Below are 15,621 nucleotides of genomic sequence, written 5' to 3' on the forward strand. Positions count from 1 at the left end.
TATTTAACCATTATATGACACAGAGCTTGTTACTACATCTCCCTCAGCTCCCAATTTTTCAATTCTTTTTCTCAAAAAGGGCTTTCCGTATTTTCAGTGTTGTTAAAATTCAATTGTTCAAACTCACCAGTAACTTCAGATGGCTTGCTCACCTTAATAGCACAGCAGTGTAATCCCTTCGCCATAAGGATGTAGACCAAATCCCTAGTCAGATTGTCTTTGATTCCTAAAATAACATTGCCGTAAACATTTGGTACTTCCCACTGGGAGAGAAATACATAGGACATTTGCACAGAAACAGGTTTTAGAATTCACATCACTGCTTAAAACATTAAAAACAAAACTCAAATATTGAAAGTGATTGACATCTAAATGCCAACTCTAATTTTTACATCTAATCAGAAGTAGTGTATTGCTCATATAAAAGTACAATAAAAATGGCTAACTACCCTACTTTGTTCATACTCTGAATATGCAATAATTGGGAGGGAAAAAAACAAGAGACAAGAAATCCTTGCTTAACAAAAAAAAAAATCTCCTCTTCTCTCCTGCTCCCAGCTTTTAATGGTAGGAATTTAAACTAAGATAATATTGCTAACTAGTCAGAATACTGAAAGCAAAAACTACAGAAATTTGTTTTCTCACAAGGAAAGCTTGTGATACAGCCAGTAATTCCTTAAAACAAAGGTTACACATTTTGTTGAAATACTTTTCATAGAGAATGTGAGTTTAGATATGCATCATCATTCTTATTAAACCACCATTATACAGAGAGAGGGGAAAATAAAAATAAATCACATTGAGGATCTATGACAAAAATGTTTACTGTTCATTGCAGTATGATACCTAACCAGTCCTTGAATTACACTCTCTCATGACCACATGAAATAAATTACCTTATTCGAAATTGTCCAGAATTGGCGTTCTGAAGTCATACCATGCAACTCAATTAAGATCTGGCGAATCCTCCAAGGATCTACTGATAATATGAGCTGATGTTCAAGCTGGCCAATATTGACACTTGCTGAAGCTAGAAGAAAAGCAATCAGGTCTCCAGGGCATTCCTTCTTAATGCAGAAGTGTAAGTGCACTTCTTTAGTACATAACATTTTAAACATAACACAGTAAGAACAGCAGAAACATCAATGCTTTTGTAGGCCCCGTAGATCCTTTCGTGCCCTTCCACAAACACCTTGTGCTAACTTCCTAGCTCCCCTGACCTAAAGGGCTGCTTGCAATGCCCCCTTTTCTCACACCAGCAGCTCTGAGTATTCCCTTACCCTTGCTACAGCGAAGCAACAGGTTCAAGATCTGCACAAAAAAAAAGTGTTCCTACACTGCCTTAGTGAAAATATGCATTTTCACAACTGGCTTAAGTCAATGCAAGGCTATATTAGAGCTGGAAAGGTAAGTTCTTTCCAGCTCAAGTCACCATCTGGCAACTCTTATGTTAGCTTTGACTTGTGCAGCTGCACAGCCAGCCAGCTACATCTGGGAAATGAACTGGACGAAGAGATCTGGGTTTCACTTTGGTAGGTTTAAAACTTCATCCAGATGGTACTCCTGGTCCAGCTCACCACACAGTCACACAAGCATTAGTGCTGGTGTAAGTCCAGAGGCAGGGTGCCCTTTCCGGGAACAGCTGCCACAGGCAGATTTGGTTCAAACCAACTGCCACACCTCTCTTCCACTTGGTCAGCTAGGACACATTCATTTGAGCATACCTATTATACTCAGTTGAGATACAAGCAAAATACAAGCAAATAACAGCCACCTTCAAACAAGTAGGACATTCACCAACTAAAAATGGGAAGTATTCTCTCTAAAAACTTTTTCTGAGAACAGATCTGCACATAGTAACCTCAAGCATGGAAACAGGTAACTGCCTGCGTATAAATTAATGGAAATGCTGTGAAAATTACCTGGGATATCATAAAAAGAAGTCACAGGTTTTGTGCACAGGTTGATTCGAGGAGATCTCTTCCGCATTTGATCAATGAGCAGCTTCCGTTCATCATCTTTCAGCAGTTTTATGAACAGCTCATGAGATGAAATCATGAAGACAAGCTGAAGATCTTCCAAACCCAAACACAAGTTTCTAAACAAATATAAAAGTTACTACATGAGCAGAAAAAAGCTGCTTATTTTTCCAATTATAAGTTCTCGAAACATTTATTGTGCTGTATTACATGGCTTACAAAGTGTAAATTCATGTTATCTTAATACGGGTACATACTTAAGAAATGCTGCCATTTTTCTCTTCAACGCTTCAGAAGCATTTTCCAAGTTTATTGATCTTGAACAAACCTGGGAAAGAAAGCAGTAAATTATTAAGCAGCCCCTTACAACGCTTAAAATATTTAGTTACATACAGTGTTACTGCCCAGTTTTCTGACTGACAATTAGTATCAGGCAGTAACCCTCTCTCTCAAGGGAGGCAATAAAGTTCTGATAAACACTGTAGCAATCACAGACAGATCACAGTTTCAACCTGTCTGAAACAGCCTGTTTTGTGTACAACTGTTATCTTCCCTCAGACATAATTCACATTCCTTTTTCCTATTCCTTTGATATTTAGGTGTGCTGACGCTGAGCACCACAGTATCAGTTAGCCTCACAAGACATTAAGTACATAACAAAGCCCTTTTACAAGAGTTTAAAAATGAACCAACATTTTTAAGTGCAAAAACATAAGACTTACTAGGACTAACAGTTTAAGAAAAACCCTAAAACAGTAGTTGAAAGATAACTAGTTAGTTGAATTTAATTGCCAGCTTGCAAGAAATAAACATATTTCTCAGAAAAAAAAAGTCCTAATACGAGCAGTTGATAGAACAGCTTTTATTTGCTCTGAGCTACAGAGTCAATTTTTGTCAATTTTTGCCACGTGCTTGAAAGACAAGCAAAAGACAAGGCTCAAATTAAGCAAAGAAGATAGGAAAGTAACAGCAAAGCAACAAAAGTAGTAAGTTTAGTTTGAGCAATAATGGTTTCCTAAAAAGCTTCACTGAGGGCAACAGTTTAAATCTCACACATACAGTAACTCAGGATCATTTCATGACATGCTAACTTTTACAACAAAGCTGGTAAAGGAAAGTGGTCCTCTTCAACACATACTTCTTTTTCTAGTATCTCTCTCTGCCTTGGAGAACTTGTTTCTTTGTTCCTTGAAAACAAACATTCAACAATATCTCTATATAATTTAATAACGTCAGGAATCGCAGCAATTTCAAACCCAAGCTGAAGCAACAGGTCAACATTGGTTCCTCCCCAACAGATGGAAACAGAGCTATGACGCAAGACTGATCACGTGAAGTATATTTGTACTAACTGCAAAGAAGTTGAATAAAGTTTGAGAAGTTACCTTACAAAGTATTTTTCTCTGCTTCAGAAATTTGAGCATTACTTGCAACAATAATACAGTTATACGGCGAAAGAGATGCCTCACTAAATACCATTTCCCCTTCTAATTTCAGATAATTTCTTACCTCAAGGAGGAAGTCTATTTTCTCTTTGCTGGGTTTCAGGAACAGTTGACAAAACTGAATATCAATTGTTCGCCCCTGCAATACATCACAGACTGTGTTGCACACGCAGACTTTGAAACAAACTTCATCCAGAGCATCATTCCTGCATGAACACAAAACCAAAGATCACAGAACTTCTCTGACAAACACAGAGTTGGTATCACAGCAAAGCTCCAGGTGCCAGATCCCGAGACACGTTTAGAGCACATGCCTCTGTCCAAGACTGCACTCTGAAAAACTTTACTCAGGATCTACTTAAGTTTAAAAAAAAAAAAAGTGAGGTCCTGGGTAAAGAAAATTCCCTCCCTGTCCACAACTGTTTCACACGCAGACTCATTATTGCTTCAGCGTGAGCAGCACTGGAACTCCAACTAGGGTTGTGTCAGCATGACTGACACCAAGGTGCATTGCTTCTTGGCAAGCATGCCCTGAGCATGGCTGACAGACCAAAAGACTTCAGGAATATTTATGCATCTCAGCATACACAATCATTGAACAAAAATAAGAACAAATAACCAGAACCTATGGCTTCCTTCTCTTAACCCTTCTCTGTGTGCCTTAACTAGATTGCAAAGTCATGCTCCTCCATCTATCTCCTCTCCATCCTTCTCTGCCTAGTGCTCATCACTGAAGGCGCTCCGTATCAGAGATGAAAATACCCCTACACAGTGCTAAGCTACAGCTTCTAAGATCCTCTTCTAAGAGGTGTTTATTTGACTCCTCTCTGGCTGAAGTGAAAGCTAAATTCAGTAACTACTAAGCTTTTACACAAGAGGCTGTCACCATCGATACTTTTTCCTCACACGTGTTTGTAAACCTGAGCCTCTCTCACTTCTTCAACTGAAATACTTGAGGCACCTTCCCTTCAGAGAAGAATTATCATCATGGTTATATGGAGATGCTTTCCATATAACCCTGATTCAAGTGCCTAAGCTCCACAGAAGGTTGAATTTTGGATATGGCCATGCACTCAGCATTTCTCAGTTGAGAGCCATCCACAAGCTACCCTTGTAATGTGCCTAATTCTCTCTGCTTATTATAAATTTTTTCTTTTTATAAACGTACCATACTAATCCTTCAGCCCTGAGCTAGTTCAGCAGTGCACAAGGCTCCTAATCACAGATAACTACACTGCCAGTGTTCCCAAGGAAGTACACATCTCTTACAATAATACTGCTTAGTATGGTTTGCCTGACCAGCTTTGACTTCAAGTTTCAGAAGGCCTGTAAAGAGACATTAACTCAGTTATAAGTTTTATATATATATATATACACACGATCAATTACGACTTCTACTACTTTACTGATTTTTTTATTTATGTAAGTGTCAATACTCATTAAATTTTTCCCGTATATGGCCACAGTGAGATACATCACAACATAGCTCCTTAGCTGGAAAACGTAGTTTAGACTATTGCTAACAGAAATAAAGGCTGAAGTTTCCTGAATGTAAGTTGTATACTTCCCATGAAAAACATAAAACTCATGAAAATTGCTTTACATTAAATAATGATCTGTTCAGTGATGATGACTCACCCCTGTTGAGCTTTTTGGAAGAGTTCTCTCAGCACTGATTGCCTGAACTGAACAGGTAGACTGAGGGTTAGATTATCTTCAAGGAATATCTTCACTACGTCCTATAACACAAACACAGTTGGAATAGTCAACGGATAATGCAAAAGATAAAGTAGTTTTTTTATCTGGTAGAAGTGATCAAACTAACAGAAGCAGTCTGCACCCATATGTAATACTAAAATTCACTAAACAACCAGAAAGGGACCAAACAACAAAGAAGTTCTCTAGCATCAGAGAATCAAAGAAAAAAACGAAACTTGCACATCTCAGCAGCAATGTTCCCCAAAACCCAAAGAATTAGATTCTGCCTGAAAATTCCATACATCAGCTAGTAGGAATTATTTACGTTGTACGGAATCCAAGATATTTTAATCTAATATGTACTAGATTATGTTATATTCCTATATACGTGTGTTCTAAAACAGTATGTTAATGATTAAGTGGAACACTTAAATTTATTAAAATCCCTATCAGTTCAGGTGGAATCATCCACATGGAATGATAAAAAAATCCCTCAAATATATGTGGGTTTATTTAAGCACCCTACCTGATAGTTGCCAGATTTCATACAGCTATGGATTTGACTATAAGGAGTTGCCTGTTGAGATGCATCATCAGAAGATGAGGTAAGAACTCCACAAGCTTGACAGTACCCAGCTAACCGTTCTTCATCAATGGTAAAATGAAGTGATGATGAACCATTCTGAAAAGTAAGAGTCAATCAAATCTTATTGGCCAAAATATTATGAAACATAAGCTTAATTCGGAAACACAGAGACTCACAATTTACCCAAGTAACATCAAAACAACAAAAGAACATGTGTGTACAGGCTTTTTTTTTTTTATAGCATACTTTTATATGTGCTCTTTACAGCTTAGACCATGTTTTGTCTATTTAAATAAAAATCTGAGTTTTGCAGTTTTGGGAATATAAATGCAAAGCAAAATAAAAAAGGAAGCATACCTTAGTTGTAAATTAAAACAATGTGTTTTTGAAAAGGGCAGAACATAGACAATCTGATTTCCAAGGGAAAGTTAGATAAAAAAAGAACAGGAAGTGCTGGTTACCTTCCTCAAAAACACATCACCACAATCAAAATACCACAATGGACACAGAATGTACTGTTCAGTTGAGTTATGTTAGCACTGGAGATGTTATTTTTGCATTTCTTGCATCAATACAATTTGTGTAAGAGAATATTCATTACAAAACATAGAACAAAGCAGCAATATATGGGCAGCCGATTAATATAATTTCAAACGAGGCACAATGTGAAAAAACAAAAATTGTGTCAAAATCCCATATCATGGTTTAACCTCAGACGGTAACTCAGCACCACACAGCCGCTCACTCACTCCCTCCTCCTCGCCCCCCGCCGGTGGGAGGGGGGACAGAATTGGAAGAGTAGAAGTAAGAAAAACTCATGGGTTGAGATAAAAACAGTTTAATAATTGAAATAAAATAATAATAAAACCAACAACAATAATAGTGTAATAGTAATATACAAAGCAAGTCATGCACAGCGCAATTGCTCACCACCTGCTGACCGATGCCCAGCCAGTCCCCGAGCAGCGGCCCTCCCCGGCCAGCTTTCCCCCAGTTTATGTACTGAGCATGACGTCCCATGGTATGGAATGTCCCTTTGGCCAGTTTGGGTCAGCTGTCCTGGCTGTGCCCCCTCCCAGCTTCTTGTGCACCTCCAGCCTTCTCAGTCGGTAGAGCATGGGAAACTGAAAAGTCCTTGACTAGTGTAAGCACTACTCAGCAACAACTAAAACATCGGTGTGTTATCAACATTGTTCCCATCCTAAATCCAAAACACAGCTCTGTACCAGCTACTAGGAAGGAAATTAACTCTGTCCCTGCTGAAACCAGGACATCCCATGAAGTTTCTTTAAATCCATGTGTACCACTAACAGTTATTAAATTGCTAAAGAAGGAAGCAATAATTTAGACAAGTTTTTTTAGAAGAGTTGAACATACATGCTAATAAAACACTCATTACCTTTGCAATCAACTCCTTTGTTTTGAAAAACTTTTCTTTAGCATTTTCATGAACAGCTGCATTTGTAGATCCTTGTTGAAAATAGATTGCACCCAAATCATAGCAAACCTGCAAACAGTATTGATATAAAACACTATAATATATAATAAAATCTCAGAAATTTATATAACATTTTAAGTCAAGATTAAGTATTTCAGCTCAAACCTCACACGTACTTTAAACTATTCCTAGTTTTATCTAATGTTCTGACATACACCGCATACCTTTCCCCACATACTTCAATTGTTTCCTCTTTAACTGTGATCTCAGTATGAGTAATTCTGCATAAGCATTACAAAATTACAGGATGATTTCCATGTAATCATTAAGAACAATGCAATAAGCTGTCCTTGTCATATAATGGTTTAGTCCAGATGGGGAGTGGGGGGAAGCAACAATATTTAGTGCTGAAAAAAGTTCCAATAATGTAAAAACGAAATCAATAATATCTCATTGCATTAAAAAAAGAACACAGGAAATACTAGTAGAAAAACACTGCAATTCGTCTCGAAAATATTACATAACACTTTGTCTAAAGAAATAGATATAAATTGAAAGCTTTAGTATAGAATGTAAGGTACCTGGCACTGTATCTCCTCTGCACTGATTTTCAGTCCAGCTGTGGAACTCTCCGTTTCTCCATTCACCATACCAGGCTCCATGGCTAATAAATCCAGAGTTCTTATAGTGTGGACATAAAGATCTTTGTTTAATTTAAGTGCTCCTTCTAGGACCAGGATGGAATCAGCAGCCTGCTCTTTCAACTGTAAGAGTTCAAACACATTGAAAAAATTAACCTCTTGGTTTTGAGTTTAGCTCTGGGTTTAAATTAACACTAGAAATGTAACAGTACAGTAAAAGGATAGTAAAAAAAAGTCCTTATACACCTGTGTCTTGTTGTTATACAGAGTCTGCTCCTGTATTTCTTGTACAGTAAGAAGTTTGTGACTTCTACTTCAGTTTCAGGTACTCAGAGAAACAGGATCAAACCATTACTTCCACTTGAAACAAAACATTTTTCTCTGTTTCACCTACACCTTTTTGTCCATTTTTGGAGCATTAAGTTATGGAACAGTCAGATTGTAAATTTTAAGTTATCATTTCACAGCTGAAGCAAAACCAGCTTCTATGTGAACAGCAAGATTTTTTGAAAAATTCTGATGAATTGGTAAAACAGTTAAACATCGCTCATGCTCACCTATTTGAAAAAATATGAAAAAGTAAAAAATTGTAGAAAATGTGTAATGTAAGTTCTTTAACTGATTCCAAGTAGTACAAGAGTAGGAAAATGAGCTAGGCTACTTATGGAAGTAGAAGGTTTGTTCTTCCTCTTTCTTGCCTCTCTCAAAGGGAAACACGTCAGGCACAACTAGCATTCTGTTGAAAGCTAAATACAGAAAACACTCAGCTACTAAATCCTTTCAAAAAAAGAAAACGTTTTAAGTGTTGAATTTTGCTGCCATATGATTTTGCAACTCAAGCATGGTACTGTCTTAAGTACTAATCACACACTGATTTTGTAGAGGCTTGCTCAATTCATATGGCTCCAAGGATGGGCTGATGAAAGAATACTTCAATCACACAAAACAAATTCCATCCTACATGCAGTGCAGAGACAACACTGTCCAAAACGCACACAGTGGAACTGTAGCAAATACTAAAAGTGGCAAATATAATGTAAGTGTACTGAATCCAACAAAACTGCGATGCAATTGTTTATTTCTTGTCCATTCATATTCACATGTAAATTCAAGCAAAAATAAGAGGGGAAAGAAAGTCTCACCACTTTCAAAATATTTTCAGTTAGTTCCTTTTCTTGCTGCATCTGGTTCATCCTGGAAAATAGAGAGAAGAGGTCAACATCACAATTACAAAGCAAACCTGCATGTTACTTTACTTCATGTTCTAGACCACAACAATGAATTCATAATAAGTTCTGCTTAATTACATTTTAAACATCATTATGCAGGACCACTGACTGTTCTTATCTATCTATATATGAAATACAGAATTATATAACGAAAAGGTAGTTTTGGATGAGAATGTGGTTCAATAAAATGGAAGTTACAAAGTTTCCGTTGCTTTTTTCTTCAAAAATCAGATTGTTAATATTAGCAAAACTATCGTGAAGAAATCGGCTTCCACAGCCTCAAGTCTCTCGAAGCTTCACTACTTAATTCTTCTAGAACATCTGTCAGGGGTAAAAGTGTGTTCATGTGTTTATGTAAAAATTACAAGTATTTTAAAATTATTTCCCCATACAGAATTTTTTGATTCAGGATCAGACTCTGATACATATACGGCAATACGAGATTTATAGTAAAATGAGTAGTAGTAGTGGTATTTTTAATCAACATACTTAACAGACTCTCTCAAACAAGTATGGCCTAATGCTAGAGTATAAAATTAACATAAAACAATGAAAAGTACCACTGAGATACTCCCAACTTTATCAGAGAAATTTATAACATAAAAGTCAATTCCAAGGACAGGTTGTAACTGAAGCCACACAACTTCTAGAATGCAAAATGAATACTGACTTTAAATTACAATTTATTGCCTGATGAGGCAAATGAAAATACTTCATTATTTCTCAGGTTATCATACATAATGTGGCAAATTGCTATAATAGAACAACTGTATTAAGCAAGATACTGTAAGTTAAAACAGGATGCAAGAAATGTGCTGTGTTTAAACCAGAGAATAAGCATTCTGCCTAGGCAAACTGCCATCTCCCTTTCTCCCATGATTTTTCATGCCTCTACGAAGTCAGAGATAACATACTAAAAGAGTGGAACGACAGACAAGTACATATATGTATCAAGCATGTCTGACAGGAAAATAATAATATACTTGAAATAAATGCAAGTCTTCTGTGCTATAACTAGCCATTTTAAGCAACAGTATGTTATTAACATGATTTAATCCAATTAGAAATTAAATTTCTAATTACAAAATACACACAAAGTCCAACTGAATTATACCTGTAACTTACACATTTAATTGAGGTGGACCAGGTTTCACTTGCTTTACAGGAAAACTACTTTGAACAATGGTCCTTATGGCCCTACATAGGGAAGAAAATTAAGCAAAGAATGGTATTAGCCTCAGAAGTGTAATAAGCAGATTACACGCCTCTTAAAAATATCAGTTTACCATTTCAGATACATTAGACCATTAGAATACATCCTCTACTCAAGAGCACATGTAGTATTTAAGAATGCTAAAATAATAATAAAATAATAAAAAAAAGCTAAAAGGCAGCAAAATTCTTATCTTTATAAGGTGACAGTTCAAACCACTACCTTGATTTTTTTTTTAGGGAACAAAACCAGCTGTAGAATAGCTTTTTAGACTCGGCTCCTCACTATAACCTACCTACAGATCACAAAATTATTATTACTTTGAGATTCCTTCTATGTACAAATATATAGATAGAAGAAAACATTGTTTTGTTCTATCATGATTTTAAGACTATTGCCTTAAAGTAGTTTACCATCTGTTGTAGAGCAGTATTGCCATTGCAGTGGTTGGGGGTAAGCTGGACAGGTCTACATCCACATGTTTAGTTCCTGGGGGAACTTTGCTGATACACAGAAGTTCATTCAGTAACATGTTCAATACAGGAACAGACAAGCTATTAAAAAAAAAAAGAGAATCAGATTCTTCTACAGCAATCCTACTCCTGTAACGTTTAGGTAATATACACTACTATTCAGTACTATATTATTGCTTAACATCCCATGGAAGTAAGGGTAGTATGTTTACTTAGCCTAATGAAATGCTGTGTATCGGATGGCATTCTAGATCAGGTACGTAAAGCAGTTACCAGTATTAGCAGCGTCAGTTAAGCTGAAGTAGAAGATTGCCCTGACAGCTGAACTACTACTATGCACCACTGCATTAGTCCACAGAGACACATCCCCAGAATAATCCAGTCACCTGTAACAGCACGTCCCAACTAATAAGAAATTCTTTTCAAAGTATTCCCAGATCATACTTCCAGAAGGTAAACAACCACATTTCCATTGCAAGTGGCATTTCACTCACGTAAAGGGAACATTTCTCTATGCTATTACGGCTTATCTCCCTTTCTGCAGCATCCGCTAGCAAACAGTGAAGTTAAGACTAGGAACTGGAATAGAACACTGTAGAGCACTGTAAACTGTATTGTGTAAAATATACATTAGCTGGGACAGAATCTTCCTTGATAAAATGAGAAGGCACGCAGGCTGGACCGCATCACTCCAAGCTTTTGAAGTATAATTTAATACAACTGAAACACTATTACTAATTTAGACATTACTTGAAATCAGAAGTGATCAGCTAGTGCCAAAGTACCTTTGATCTTGTGAAAAAATTGCATTCTTTGCAACCAGCATTGAAAACAACCAGTGAAACTACACTTTTAGCAACTAAAGCCAGAATTCCTGTTTAACAAATTTTAGGTCTCGTGTAACATCAGACTCCAGGTCTGTTATCAAGCTATCATTTTCAACTAACAAACTCTGTTTTCACTATGTGAGGTCCAGGAATCTTGTTTTCATTGGCGAGAGCAGAACATCATCCAACTGTTTATAACAGCAGAAGTTTTAGAAAAAAGCTGGGCTCAAGCTGTTATTTTATTCCTTTTTAACTACCGCGACTGAACCTTTGGGTATAATCAGTTAAAAAACAAAAGCATGTTTCTTAATTAAGAACAATCTTGGGCTTCACAAGCCAACAGAACAAGAACTCTAACTGCTATATAGAGATGCTAAATTAGTAGTTGAAATTACTTCAGATTAGTTCTCAAAAAAACCCACCACAGATAGACAAAACAATCCTACCAAAGCCCAGAATCAGCCCAACAGTGTCATACAGTAGGGCTGACTTTTGAATCGGGATTATACCTGCATTTTAAGAAGTAAAGGTACTAACTGACATAAAATACACCATGAATAAATGTTAGTATAAATTCCTCCTGCAAGAAGGGAAGCAGCCATAAAAAAAAGAAAAAAAAAAGCCCTCTTGTACACATTCACATACATCTGCTTTCAAAGCTAAAGCATATATAAAAAAACTCCTATTGTATACCAGATACTTTTGTCCATACAATATTTTCACAACTAACCACAATAAAGGTTTCTGTTCATTCTCTGCAGTTGTGCAGTATCTTGCAAAGGTACTTTGGCAAGTGGTAATCCCGCCTCACAACACTTCACTAAGGCAGATAAATATGACATAGCTTAACAGATGACAAAAATATTATTCAAGGGAGAAGAGAAGGGCCGGGGCGCGGGAGAAAGAGAACTTCATAGGTAAAAGTCAAGAACATCTCATTCCAAGCCCTTTGACTGCTCATTATAACACATTATTAAAAAAACCCACAGAAATATTGTAATACAAATGAGAAATACAAATAAAAGTATATAGGAAGAAACAAGCCCTACCCGTAACTTGAAGGAATATTAAAAAAAAAAAATCTATATAACATCATAAAGACCATATGATTTTCAGATCAACTCAAGAGAAATAAGACAATATGATTTTTTTTTTTTAAAGAAACTTTAACACACACACACACACAGAGTCAATGTAACTTTTATCTAGTGAAGAACTTTCTTCTTCCAAGGTGTCTGCAAGCTAAACGTTTTGTTTAATATCTTCATCAATGATCTGGACGAGAGGATTGAGTGGACCCTCAGTAAGACTGCAAATGACACCAAGCTGGGTGGGAGTGTTGATCTGCCTGAGGGTAGGAAGGCTCTGCAGAGGGACCTGGACAGGCTGGATCGATGGGCCGAGGCCAACTGTATGAGATTCAACAAGGCCAAGTGCCGGGTCCTGCACTTGGGCCACAACAACCCCATGCAGCGTTACAGGCTTGGGGAAGAGTGGCTGGAAAGCTGCCCAGCAGAAAAGGACCTGGGGGTGCTGGTCGACTGCCAGCTGAATATGAGCTGGCAGCATGCCCAGGCAGCCAAGAAGGCCAATGGCATCCTGGCCTGTATCAGAAATAGTGTGGCCAGAAGGAGTAGGGAAGTGATCGTGCCCCTGTACTCGGCACTGGTGAGGCCGCACCTCGAATACTGTGTTCAGTTTTGGGCCCCTCACTACAAGACAGACACTGAGGTGCTGGAGCGTGTCCAGAGAAGGGCAACGAAGCTGGTGAAGGGTCCAGAGCACAAGTCTTATGAGGGAACTGGGACTGTTTAGCCTGGAGAAAAGGAGGCTCAGGGGAGACCTTATCGCGCTCTGTAACTACCTGAAAGGAGGTTGTAGCGAGGTGGGTGTCAGTCTCTTTTCGCAAGTAACAAGCGATAGGACGAGAGGAAATGGCCTCAAGTTGCACCAGGGGAGGTTTAGATTGGATATGAGGAAAAATTTCTTCACCGAAAGGGTTGTCAAGCATTGAAACAGGCTGCCCAGGGAAGTGGTAGAGCCACCATCCCTGGAGGTATTTAAAAGACATGTAGATGTGGTGCTTGGGTTTAGTGGTGGATTTGGCAGTGTTACATTAACAACTGGACTCGATGATCTTAACGGCCTTTTCCAACCTAAACGATTCTATGATTCTATGCAAGTTGCAACTGGGGCAAGTATTGCCCCACTAAGATTTTACACTGCTGAAGTGTAGTTCCCTAATGTGCTAGGGAAGTTCTCAACTGTCCTACCTCAGACCATTCAGCAGCTGAAATTATTTGTGTTAAAAAAAATTCAAAGGAAAAATGCAAAGGTGGAGTTTGTTTCAACCGCAGTCAGTTCAGTGATCTAGTTAGCAGATATATGGAGTGCTTTACATCAACAAACTGGAGCAAGACCTCCAACTTCAAGCATGTCAGAATGGGGAAACTTAAGCTAGTTTTGTCACTGAAGAAAATGTAACCTAAAATTCATCTTTATGCAGTTCAGATGTGCACATCTTAATGCCTAATACCCACTATTTTTCCTCTCTAAATTATAAACAGTATTGATTTGCGCATAGACACTGCCTTTATCAAAACCCTTTTCTAACTCATAGATGAAATTGAACTTGATTTCAGTTGTCACACCCAAGACTCTTCTTAATGTAAGGAAGATACTGCCAGAAAAGGAAGCAAGACAGATTTCCATTTCTTAAAATAAAGATCTCAAGCCACTTCAGTTTAGTAATTTCAGCATGAAGATGTGCAGACTATACCTTTTCTCTAATACATCCAAATCCCACTTCAGATGAGCAGCAACTTTAAGAGCAAGAAGTTTTAAAATGCGGTTTCTTTTGTTATCAGGTGGTGGCTGGACTTGGTTCTGTTCATTCACTGATGGTTTCGAAGCTTGTTCCAAGAACTGGACAATCAGCTGTACAGGTGGTGGATCTGCAAAAAACACAGCCACTCTTCAAATTTTTTGTAAGACCAGAAATTAATTTCTTGTTGCAGCTATGAACAGGGATCTTATCTCCTTGTCATTTATACAGCTTGCATTGTCACCTGGCAGATTCTAATCCCAAAAGGTATCTTGCTTATGCTGACTCAAATCAGACTATTAACATATCTTTGTTTAACCTTCAAGTTTACTTGACCGTGGTAACCACACTCTCATACTTTTATTTATTTTCACTATTTTGTATTAATTATGTTTCAGTACTTGCATCTACAGAAAATAAATGTCGCCTATTGAAATCACAAGTAAGTTAGCTGTTGTAAAAATATACACCTACTTGTAATTCTCCTCTGTATTTTAAAATATATTTACAAGCAACTACTGGTACCTCTGAACACATTTAGAAGACACTTTCAGACTGCTTTAGAAAAAAAAAGCAGCTTCCAAATGTCTCCCTTACAATAAGACAGTCTCTCCACTACCTTTGAGCTGTTTTGAAAAACTGAAGCCAAATCATAACTATAACACTCTCACTGAACTTCATGAAACACAAAACTAGTATTAATCATTATTTTTAATTGCAAAATAGCAGTGTAAGATCCAAGCACAAAGATACAGCCTGACTATGCTTAAATTTACTTTTTGTAGAGGCAATACTGTCCCAAGTTTTCCTGTTTCGTCCACCTGCTCGTAGAACTCAGTTACTGAAAAAGACGATTCCCACTTACGATCGTCAAAAGATCAGCTACTTTTAAACATGGCCACTTTCTTAAATACATCAGACTAGGTTTCTATTCATTCCAGGTCTAAGCAGACAGAGCAATTTCAGCACTGAACCTTTAGGAGGACTCTAGTTCCTGATGCTAGCAAGACTTAATGGGAGAAGAGCAGCTGCAAATTGTAATGATTTTTTTTTTACAAACAGCACTTCACATTGTAAAAATAAACAACTTGTAACGTTTCCATAAACAAAATTCACATACGCAAAAGGAAAAGTGATCTACCACACAGGAAAGATGGAGAAATGAAGTTATGAAATAGGAAAGTTCATGTAAAACGAGAAAAATACATTCTTGTTTGCGCTAACTACCGTGACTTCCACACCCCCGGAGCCGCCAGTACCAGAGCGTA

General features: G+C 37.4%; 1 protein-coding gene across 1 annotated transcript in view; it reads right to left on the reverse strand.

The window, feature by feature from the left end:
• The window catches only part of INTS8 (integrator complex subunit 8), a 28,342-nt gene that overhangs the window by 11,502 nt on the left and 1,219 nt on the right, over positions 1-15,621 (reverse strand). The window contains exons 2-14 of the mRNA XM_009324448.1: positions 14,309-14,483; positions 10,643-10,783; positions 10,142-10,213; positions 8,930-8,981; positions 7,728-7,910; positions 7,108-7,215; positions 5,649-5,804; positions 5,063-5,163; positions 3,489-3,630; positions 2,237-2,307; positions 1,923-2,098; positions 897-1,030; positions 153-263 (exon numbers count right to left, since the gene is read on the reverse strand). Of these exons, the coding sequence (XP_009322723.1) occupies positions 153-263; positions 897-1,030; positions 1,923-2,098; positions 2,237-2,307; positions 3,489-3,630; positions 5,063-5,163; positions 5,649-5,804; positions 7,108-7,215; positions 7,728-7,910; positions 8,930-8,981; positions 10,142-10,213; positions 10,643-10,783; positions 14,309-14,483 (1,622 nt within the window). The remainder of the gene's footprint in view (positions 1-152; positions 264-896; positions 1,031-1,922; positions 2,099-2,236; positions 2,308-3,488; positions 3,631-5,062; positions 5,164-5,648; positions 5,805-7,107; positions 7,216-7,727; positions 7,911-8,929; positions 8,982-10,141; positions 10,214-10,642; positions 10,784-14,308; positions 14,484-15,621) is intronic.

Source organism: Pygoscelis adeliae, unplaced genomic scaffold, assembly GCF_000699105.1.
Source record: "Pygoscelis adeliae isolate BGI_AS28 unplaced genomic scaffold, ASM69910v1 Scaffold145, whole genome shotgun sequence".
Taxonomy (NCBI): domain Eukaryota; kingdom Metazoa; phylum Chordata; class Aves; order Sphenisciformes; family Spheniscidae; genus Pygoscelis; species Pygoscelis adeliae.